The following is a 10,613-nucleotide window of genomic DNA, read 5'->3' as shown; positions in this document are numbered from 1 at the left end:
GCTGCAGGCTACCAAAGGAAAAAGATTTATAAAGTATACAATATTGCTTTTGAGAAATGTCAAAATACTAAACTTTCAGATTAAATGATAGTTGATCTCTATCTCTCTTTCATACTCTCTCTCTCTCTCTCTCTCTCTCTCTCTCTCTCTCTCTCTCTCTCTCTCTTATTAAGTCTCTATTGCCATTTTTGGCCCTAATGTAATGGTTACAGTCTTTATCTGATTTTGTCCCGTTGTCAGATCCCCCGGAGAAGCCGACCAATCTTTCTTGCATGGCCGTGCAGCTGGGCCGGCGTATCTCTCCTCACCTCAGCTGCACATGGGACCCTGGGAGCACCGAGCATGAGGAGATGAGCCCCGCCTACACCCTGACGGTCATACCAGTGTGAGTGTCCTTCAATCGGCATTCTATCCATCGGTGTCTGTCAATACATTTCAGTGCTGAGTGAATGGATCAGGCCTGCTGCGTGTTGTGGTGGATTGTCAGAACGTGTTGTGGTGGATTGTCAGAACGTGTTGTGGTGGATTGTCAGAACGTGTTGATGCTTCCCCAGCAGTGACACAAACCAGTTGTACAGTGTGAACTCCCAGAGGAGCAGCGGCTCGGTGGACCTGGGCACGTATCCAAGCCACCTAAAGCTCAACATATCGGTGGAGGTGGAAAACAAACTTGGGAAGGTCAAGTCTGATTATCTGGAGGTCGAGGCTAATGACATAGGTAAGAGAAGTTATATGTCCCCTTGATTTTTTAAACTTCTTTTATTTTTGCATTTCATCCTGCGACTGTAATTATATTTATTTTTGGCTGGACCTCAATAGTGAGGCCAGCCCTACAAACACAGATTCCTGTGACTTACTGACTGAGTGATGAAGTTACACCATTGGTCGATTTTCCCACACGTGATGAAGTTACGTCATGGATCGAGTCATCAAACCCCTTTGTTCTCTGCACTTTGATTCTCACTCTGATTGTTATAATGTATCTAGTTAACTCTACATTGTCCAGAAGCTTGCGGCTAAATTATGTTTGTTTTATTGTGTGGTATTGTGTCCTATAGGGTTACTGGGATATGGCTAACATATACAGTAGTGTGTTTACCGCTGCAGCGAAACATTGGCATATAAACATCTGTAGCTTAGCCATGTCATGTGATATCCTACTTCACTACAAATATCTCTGGGACCACTACAGAAAATTGCAGATGAACATTTAACATTCAGGAATTCCCATTACAGACACTACGACTGACTACACCCTGTAACAAATTGACCTGGTCCCGTTTCCTGTTTTGCAGTGAAAACAGACCCTCCCTCCGGAGTCAGACTAATCCCAGAGAACGTATTCTCCAAGTCCCTGAGAGTGGAGTGGAAACACCCTATTGATGGAGTCTATTTAAAGCTGAAATACAACATTAGATTTTGCGCCGCAGCGTCTGCCGAGTGGACTGAGGTAAATATGTCTTCTGTGTTTCACTTTGATCAACCCTATCAGCCATATCAGCCCTATCAGCCCTATCAGCCCTATCAGCCCTATCAGCCATATCAGCCATATCAGCCATACATCCTTATCATTCCTCACGTTCATACGTTTTCTCTGCAGTGAAACTAATAGGTTCCTCTGATCTTCTAGAGTTGCCATTTACTAAGCATTTTGCAGCGGTCCACTCTTCTGCTCAGTCATTGTATTCATGTGATGTTGCTCTTCCAGGTGCCTCGAAGTGATACTGAGAATTATATGGAGTCTTTTCGACTCCAGGACCTCAAGCCCGACACTGACTATGTTGTTCAGGTGCGTTGCATCTGTCAGTGGGGCTGTGAGTACTGGAGTGACTGGAGTCCCAACGCTACCGCCAGGACACCTGAAGCCAGTGAGTAGGGGAGCCTCATCAAGCACAATACCACTTCATGCACAGGATGTTTCATGTTTTTTCACCTTTCAGACCTCTATAGTAGGGCTGGGTATCTATTTGAATTTCAAGAATCGATTTGATTCCAATTCACAAGGTTCAGAATCGATTATCACGATTCAATTTGTTTCAATTCGATTCAATATCGATTCGGTTAGTGTTACTAAAACTTTTTTTTTTTTTTAGCTGTAACCTTAATTACATGACTGCCCAGTTATGCAACACATCAATACTAGGGCTGGGTATCGATACTGATTTCCAAAAATGAATGAATCATTCAATGAATTAATGAACTATTCATTCCTTCATATACTCATTCATTCATTAAATAAAATATTGATTTTGGGATTCATGAATCGATTCTGAATCATTTGATCGTTTTTTTTTTTAACCCAGCCCTACTCTATAGACCAGCCAGAAGTGTCTGAGAACTGAGGTCTAGGGGATGATTCTCTGGGTGAATCCTGTATGAACTGAGCTCTAGGGGATGAGGTCTAGGGGATGAGGTCGAGGGGATGATTCTCAGTGTGTGATCAGGACCGGTCCTGAATGGTTTGTGTTCCTGACTCTCCGCTGGTCTCTCTCCCTCTGCCCTCCTCTCCTAGAGCCGTCCAGTAAACCAGATGTATGGAGAAGCATTTACCACATTGAAGGCAGAAGTGAGCGACGTGTTCAACTGATCTCTAAGGTAAACGATCTGCCGTTGCCTTGGCTACAGGTGTACCTTCTGAGCCACATTGGAATGTGATAGTGGATGACTTAGTTTGTTGTTGTTGTTGTTGTCCTGTGGCAGGCTCCAGTGGTAGTGGATGACTTAGTTTGGTTTTGTTGTTGTTGTCCTGTGGCAGGCGCCAGTGGAGTCGAACGGGGAGATCAGAGAGTACGACGTCACGTTCCCGGATGGGGACAGACAGAACGTCACGGTCAACCACACCGATCTGGACACAGAGTCACAAGAGAGGGACATTACTATATTCCCCCCGATCGTCCTGTCGGAGAAGAAGAGCGGCTACTTTGAGGTGATCGCCCGCAACGCTGCTGGCGCGTCTCCCAAAGCCTGGTTATACATCCCCATCATGACTCAGGGTATGTGACTCTAAACCCTGTGTCCCTGTTCCCCTTCTTTCTGTTCAAAGCACATTTCTATTGTAATGTAACCTTTACCAGTGTGAGAGATGTATGTGTTTCAGGACTGTATTTTCTAGATGGTTCTTATACATAGTGTGTGTATTTGTGCAGCGTCTGTTTCAGATCTGCCTCATGTCGAGTCTCTGGACACACACAGTCAGGAGGGCAAGCTGTGGGTGGAGTGGCAGCCGGCCCCAAACCTGACCCACATCCCGGGCTCCGACCAGCGCCAGCTCAACCTGTCTGAGTACCTGGTGGAGTGGGTGCTGGTCAGTGACGGACAGATGGACTGGCAGAGAGAAAGCAGACACTCTAGACGGGCATCCATTAGAGGTAGGGATGACTTGGCAGTTTTTGTTGTTTATTCAGATAAATTGATTGGATAATTAAATTGATGCAGTCAAGTTGCTGTGATGAGATTGCAGACTAGCCTGTGAGGACGCTCTTGACCCAAATATAATGCGACAGAAATATTATCAAGAAATCACTTTATTTGGACAGAAGGGGGCACACCCCACCATAGCCATGAGCAAACATTTCATGTAGTTATTTAGTTATTTATCCCCTGAACATCCTCTTGGGGGTTTACATGGGTTTTTGTTATCTAGATTTGAACCGGTCAAAATGACATTGCTCAATATGACATAACTAATGAACATGATTGATTCTGTTTGATTTCCCAATCAAGGTAACCTTGTGAAGTTTAAACTTTACAACATATCAGTCTATCCGGTGTATACTGGGATGATTGGGAAGCCGTTGACCAAAGCAGCCTTTCTGGAAGAAGGAGGTGAGACATTGTTTATATAAGTTCATAAAAATGCAAATATAAGTTCATAAAAATGCAAGTTGTATGTGCCACGTTTTTCTTGAATGTCTCCCTCAACATGGCATATAACACAAATTGCAAAAAATAGTGTGCAGTTGCATTGCACATTGTTAATGCCTGTAAAATACTTTTGAAATGGAGTTTGCTTTTTGCCTTTTTGAGACAGGTGTAGAATGCATAATGTATAGAGATGAATGCTTCTCAAACTGTTGGCCATCATGGGCATGGACATGTCTCCTACCCTCTACATGACTGTGGTCAGGGACATGTCTCCTACCCTCTACATGACTGTGGTCATGGACATGTCTCCTACCCTCTACATGACTGTGGTCATGGACATGTCTCCTACCCTCTACATGACTGTGGTCATGGACATGTCTCCTACCCTCTACATGACTGTGGTCAGGGACATGTCTCCTACCCTCTACATGACTGTGGTCATGGACATGTCTCCTACCCTCTACATGACTGTGGTCATGGACATGTCTCCTACCCTCTACATGACTGTGGTCATGGACATGTCCTACCCTCTACATGACTGTGGTCAGGCACCTTCATTAGCAGCCTGATCCACCACGGCGCTTCAGGTCTTTAATATCAGCAGCTATCAGACGGCTCAATGCCCTCGCTGGCTAGACACTGGACCTGAGTCAGCTACCAGTACTACAGAAATACTACTATTTAGTACTAATATAAAAAAAGCATAAACAGCCATCTCCTTAGTGGAATCTCATAAATATACTTGGCAGAACTTAGTTTAATTTTTTCAGATGACAACTATCAAAGCATACCTTTTGCATTTGTTTCAGAAATTCTCATGATATGTTGATTAATTCAGAAAAAAGGCTAAAAAGAAGTCTTAAAAGTGAGGGTGTACTGCGGTTAAACATAATCCAAATGTAAGAGGTTTGCAACATAAAAAATATATATATTATTTTGTTTAGTTCCGTTGGAGGGCGTGTCCAATTTGAGACAGAAGAGAATAGGGAAGTATGATGCTGAGCTGGAATGGACCAGAATCCCACTGGACAAACAACATGGATTCATCACTCACTACACCATCTACTACTCAACGCTGAACAAGACTCACTTTCAGACACACAGTAAGACAATGATCCAGAGATGCAGTCCTGCCTCTTTAGGAATATTGTGTGTTGTCCATGTAATTTCAATGTCAACTTTTTCTTCCTAGTAGAACTACAGACAGTGTGGGCATGCCTATTCACAGTCCTATCTTCACTGCTGATTTGACTATTATATGTGTCTGTTTTGATTTGACAGCAATAAAGGTCTCTCCAGACACCTACTCCTATACGTTGAAGTCATTAGCCAGTCACACCAAAGTTGTCGTTCGGGTCGGGGCGTCTACAATCAAAGGCGAAATGAACTCCACCGAACTGTCATTTATCACTCGGAAATATGGTGAGTGTCTTTACTATTACAGTACTGGTATGTTACTATACATGTATACATCTATAGTGTTTTGTTACCCAGAAATGCATTGGCAACGTTGCCTTTTAGGCCTGGTATTTCTACTACACTCGATACTGTACAATTCATCTTACCTCACTGACTTAATCTGGGTTCCTGTGTGAAATGTCTGTCAGATCGACTGCTGTCAATCATCTCTCTGCATAAAGATCCCAAGGTTCCCAAGACTGTAGTAGTGTTCAATATTGTCTCTGTCTCCCATCTGTGTTTATCTCTTAGCTCCAGGGGAGATCGAGGGCATCGTGGTGGGAGTTTGCTTCGCCTTCCTGTTTATCGTAGTCCTGACAATGCTCTTCTGCATTTGTAAAAAGAACTGGTGAGTCACAGCTACATAAACCTCTGAACCGATGTAGGACAGTGAAATGAAATGTCCCCGTCTCCCAAACGCTTGCCTTGAACAAGTCTTTTTGTTTTTTTCTCTTGCCCTACACTTCGTAGCATCAAGAAGATGATTTGGCCAGATGTCCCAGACCCGTCCAACAGCACCATCGCTACCTGGTCCCCGGACTTCCCCTCCAAAGTAAGCAGGCACCCAACTCTGTGTTGGGGGTCAAACAGGATGTCCACATTCAAACATGCTGTATTACTATCTTGCACTCGGCTCGACAAGTGAAGGCCCTTTATTAGTCATATGTACAAGACACTGGTACCATGCTCAAAGGGTGGACAGTCAGATACCCCATTTAAAAATAAATGTGCATATTTGTCATATGAGCATGATAAGGGTATCAAGTACAATGAAGTGCTTTAGCTGCACCCAATATGGGTCTCAAAACATATGACCCTGAGATCATGAGTCTCATGCTGAGCTCTGAGTCTGAACAAGGCTCCAGCGCCACACCTTGGTGTGTGTGCGTTTACAAGTGAGCAATCACACTTTGAAGAGTATGCAAATCCAATTCATTAAAGCTGCAGTCATTGATTTTATTCACATTGTCAACACTAATTAAAACCATTTGATATATCAGATTGTTTCACTGAACCATAGTGTCCTACTTTAATGACTCAGTGGCCTCTCTGTTGTTATTCCAGCATTTCCCCCTGAGCCTTATACGGCTCTGGCCATTCATTATAGCCATTAGTTTGTACACAAGCGCGAGTCTCTTACTGCCATCAAGTGTAATTTATTGGTAAAATAAAAGAGATCACAGCTTTAAAAAGGTAAAAAGCAATCATGTGGCAAAGTGCTCAATACAACCTCAGGCACAATACAACTCTGTCTGTCCATACTGCAAAAGAAATGCAGGACCGGCATTTACCCCAACATTCATATACCCCCCAACCTCCCCAACATTCATATACCCCCAACCTCCCCAACATTCATATACCCCCCAACCTCCCCAACATTCATATACCCCCCAACCTCCCCAACATTCATATACCCCCCAACCTCCCCAACATTCATATACCACCCAACCTCACCAACATTCATATACCCCCCAACCTCACCAACATTCATATACCCCCCAACCTCCCCAACATTCATATACCACCCAACCTCCCCAACATTCATATACCCCCCAACCCCCCCAACATTCATATACCCCCCAACCCCCCCCCAACATTCATATACCCCCCAACCTCCCCAACATTCATATACCCCCCAACCTCCCCAACATTCATATACCCCCAACCTCCCCAACATTCATATACCCCCCAACATTCATATACCCCCCAACCTCCCCAACATTCATATACCCCCCAACCTCCCCAACATTCATATACCCCCCAACCTCCCCAACATTCATATACCCCCAACCTCCCCAACATTCATATACCCCCCAACATTCATATACCCCCCAACCTCCCCAACATTCATATACCCCCCAACCTCCCCAACATTCATATACCCCCCAACCTCCCCAACATTCATATACCCCCCAACCTCCCCAACATTCATATACCCCCCAACCTCCCCAACATTCATATACCCCCCAACCCCCCCCCCAACATTCATATACCCCCCAACCCCCACCAACATTCATATACCCCCCAACCTCCCCAACATTCATATACCCCCCAACCTCCCCAACATTCATATACCCCCCAATCTCCCCAACATTCATATACCCCCCAACCTCCCCAACATTCATATACCCCCCAACCTCCCCAACATTCATATACCCCCCAATCTCCCCAACATTCATATACCCCCCAACCTCCCCAACATTCATATACCCCCCAACCTCCCCAACATTCATATACCCCCCAACATTCATATACCCCCCAACATTCATATACCCCCCAACCTCCCCAACATTCATATACCCCCCAACATTCATATACCCCCCAACATTCATATACCCCCCAACCTCCCCAACATTCATATACCCCCCAACCCCCCCAACATTCATATACCCCCCAACATTCATATACCCCCCAACATTCATATACCCCCCAACCTCCCCAACATTCATATACCCCCCAACCTCCCCAACATTCATATACCCCCCAACCTCCCCAACATTCATATACCCCCCAACCCCCCCCAACATTCATATACCCCCCAACCTCCCCAACATTCATATACCCCCCAACCCCCCCAACATTCATATACCCCCCAACCCCCCCCAACATTCATATACCCCCCAACCTCCCCAACATTCATATACCCCCCAACCTCCCCAACATTCATATACCCCCCAACCCCCCCAACATTCATATACCCCCCAACCCCCCCAACATTCATATACCCCCCAACCTCCCCAACATTCATATACCCCCCAACCTCCCCAACATTCATATACCCCCCAACCTCCCCAACATTCATATACCCCCCAACCCCCCCCCCCCCCAACATTCATATACCCCCCAACCTCCCCAACATTCATATACCCCCCAACCTCCCCAACATTCATATACCCCCCAACTTCCCCAACATTCATATACCCCCCAACCTCCCCAACATTCATATACCCCCCAACCTCCCCAACATTCATATACCCCCCAACATTCATATACCCCCCAACCTCCCCAACATGCATATACCCCCCAACCCCCCCCCCAACATTCATATACCCCCCAACCCCCCCCCCCCCCCAACATTCATATACCCCCCAACCCCCCCCCCCCAACATTCATATACCCCCCAACCTCCCCAACATTCATATACCCCCCAACCTCCCCAACATTCATATACCCCCACCCCTTATCTCCCCCTGCAGCCAGACACACCTAAGGAGAGCGCCCTGGCCGACGTGAGCGTTGTGGAGGTGGACGTGTTTGACGGCAAGTCCCTGTTCGAGGAGGACAAGGCCTGCCTCCCCCTGAAGAAGGACAAGTACCTGTCCGAGGAGCACAGCAGCGGCATCGGAGGCTCCTCCTGCATGTCGTCTCCGCGCCAGAGCGTGTCCGACAGCGACGAGGGCGGCGACTCGGGCCAGACCACCGCCAGCACCGTGCAGTACTCGTCGGTGGTGGCGTCCAGCGGCTACAAGGGCCAGAACCCCGGGCCGTTCCCCCAGAGCCAGACGCAGCAGCAGCACGCCTTCACCCGCTCAGAGTCCACCCAGCCCCTGCTGGACTCCGAGGAGCACCCGGACCTGCCGGGTCAGGAGGGCAGCGGACAGGCCCAGCGCTACCCCCGCAACCCCTACTTCACACGCTCGCCCGGGGGCAACGACCACAGCAGCCGCCAGGATGCACAGTTCAACCAGATGGAGATGGAGGAGCAGGGGGGCTTCGCCCTGCTTAGGTTCAGCCCTCTGGAGGAGGGCTCTCAGCAGACCACGCCCACAGAGGAGGGGCAGTCGCCTGACGGACAGCCCGCAGGCCCCGCCTCTAGCTACAGGCCTCAGCTGAGCGGCTACAGGCCGCAGTGAGAGGAGACAGCGTTGGGATCGTTATAGTAGTAGTTATAACAGCGTTGGTATCTGTTGGATGACGCGTTTTATTTTCCGCAATTTCCTCTGTGCCTTTGTTCATTTCAAAGCATTAAAACGCTCTATTTCTGTAGAATAATTTCACTATAGTACTTTTGCACCAAACCAAAATGGCAATCATGGCTTCTTGGACAGTCAGCATCTTAATACTTTATGGCCACTTTTCCATACAGTCACCATAGTATAATGTATATATTATGTACAGTATATTACACATATATGTAATCAACAGGCATTGTCATTCACAACGATACACCTGTAAGCAATCAAATGTTATATTGCCAGAACGGCATATCCCCAGTGTGCCATTTCACTCAGTCATGATGAGGACTATTGTCATTTACTGTATATCTGCGAGGTCTCCATGCATTTCAACTTTTCATGGCAACACCTTGTCGTCTGTGCTGGTCTATAGTGTATATTGACTTGCTCATCATGCCTTCATTCAGCTTCAGTCTTTGTCCAAAATGAATTGGCTGCCTGATGTGGCCTATGCTTAACTTCAAACATCAAAGTGCTGTGAAGAATAATTTCAAGAGAAAGGACTTGAAAGAAGAGGAAGCCTGTCCTGTATGTTCACGCACCTCCCTCCCTCTAAAGTGTGCTACTGTGTCTGTGTATGCTTGAAATACTGGATTTCAAAATGTTTGAACTACCTTATTGTTGTCAGGTAATATCATTAACTTGCCATTATGTTGACTTACCTTTACCTAAATACCTTTTCTCATCGGTTTCATTTTCATTTTTTACTGTTATATGCAGAGTATTGCAGAAAAGGTTTATATTTGTTACTGATTTATCTTTGTTCATTTTAGCTTTATTCTGTCATGAATTTTATGAGGACTGAACATTTGCATTTTATTTTTTGACCTGTTTATTGAGGAAACACCAGAACGTACCTCTTTTCCCAGATGTTTTTAGTCAAGAACTAAGCTTTGCAAAAGAATTGTTACAAATATTTTGGTTCTTGAAAGCTAGCACGGTATCTACACTCTTTACACTACTTTAGACATTAAACAGAAAACATGATACTTCACTGCATGCAACCAGATATGTGCCCTTTTTGGGGCATGACTTGTGAATGTGTCATATTATGCAGTTATGGAATAAACCACCCAATAAACCAACCATCTGCCGCTGACTTCACTGTGGTCTCATCTTGAGTTGAGAATGCCTCCATGTCTATGATTTAAAACAAAATGTATAGCTCATCATGTATGACACACATTCTACATACATACTACATGATACATGCATACTACCCAGTGCCTCTCAATATGGAAAGACAGACATCTTTCTAATGACTGACACCAATTTTAAAGTTTTAAAGATAATCAAGATAAAATAAGTAGTTAGAAAAGGTGCTCAGAGAGCACA

At 45.7% G+C, this 10,613-nt stretch overlaps 1 protein-coding gene across 3 annotated transcripts in view; it reads left to right on the top strand.

Moving 5' to 3' along the window:
• Positions 1–10,377, top strand: part of il6st (interleukin 6 cytokine family signal transduce) — a 15,280-nt gene extending 4,903 nt beyond the window's left edge. For 2 of the 3 annotated variants that reach the window (XM_084442656.1, XM_084442654.1), the window contains 13 exons: positions 241–385; positions 555–718; positions 1,296–1,450; positions 1,709–1,868; positions 2,513–2,595; positions 2,756–2,993; positions 3,147–3,368; positions 3,724–3,825; positions 4,809–4,967; positions 5,146–5,286; positions 5,575–5,671; positions 5,794–5,875; positions 8,520–10,377. In XM_084442656.1, the coding sequence (XP_084298782.1) occupies positions 241–385; positions 555–718; positions 1,296–1,450; positions 1,709–1,868; positions 2,513–2,595; positions 2,756–2,993; positions 3,147–3,368; positions 3,724–3,825; positions 4,809–4,967; positions 5,146–5,286; positions 5,575–5,671; positions 5,794–5,875; positions 8,520–9,176 (2,405 nt within the window). In that variant the 3' untranslated portion in view covers positions 9,177–10,377. The remainder of the gene's footprint in view (positions 1–240; positions 386–554; positions 719–1,295; positions 1,451–1,708; positions 1,869–2,512; positions 2,596–2,755; positions 2,994–3,146; positions 3,369–3,723; positions 3,826–4,808; positions 4,968–5,145; positions 5,287–5,574; positions 5,672–5,793; positions 5,876–8,519) is intronic. The other variant, XM_084442655.1, reaches the window with a different exon arrangement.
• The last annotated feature ends 236 nt before the right edge of the window (positions 10,378–10,613 follow it).

The sequence above is a fragment of the Borostomias antarcticus genome, assembly GCF_949987555.1.
Source record: "Borostomias antarcticus genome assembly, chromosome: 8".
In the NCBI taxonomy this organism is placed as follows: Eukaryota; Metazoa; Chordata; class Actinopteri; order Stomiiformes; family Stomiidae; genus Borostomias; species Borostomias antarcticus.
Note: the sequence above shows the minus strand (reverse complement) of the source record. Positions and strands in the feature narration are given on the sequence as shown.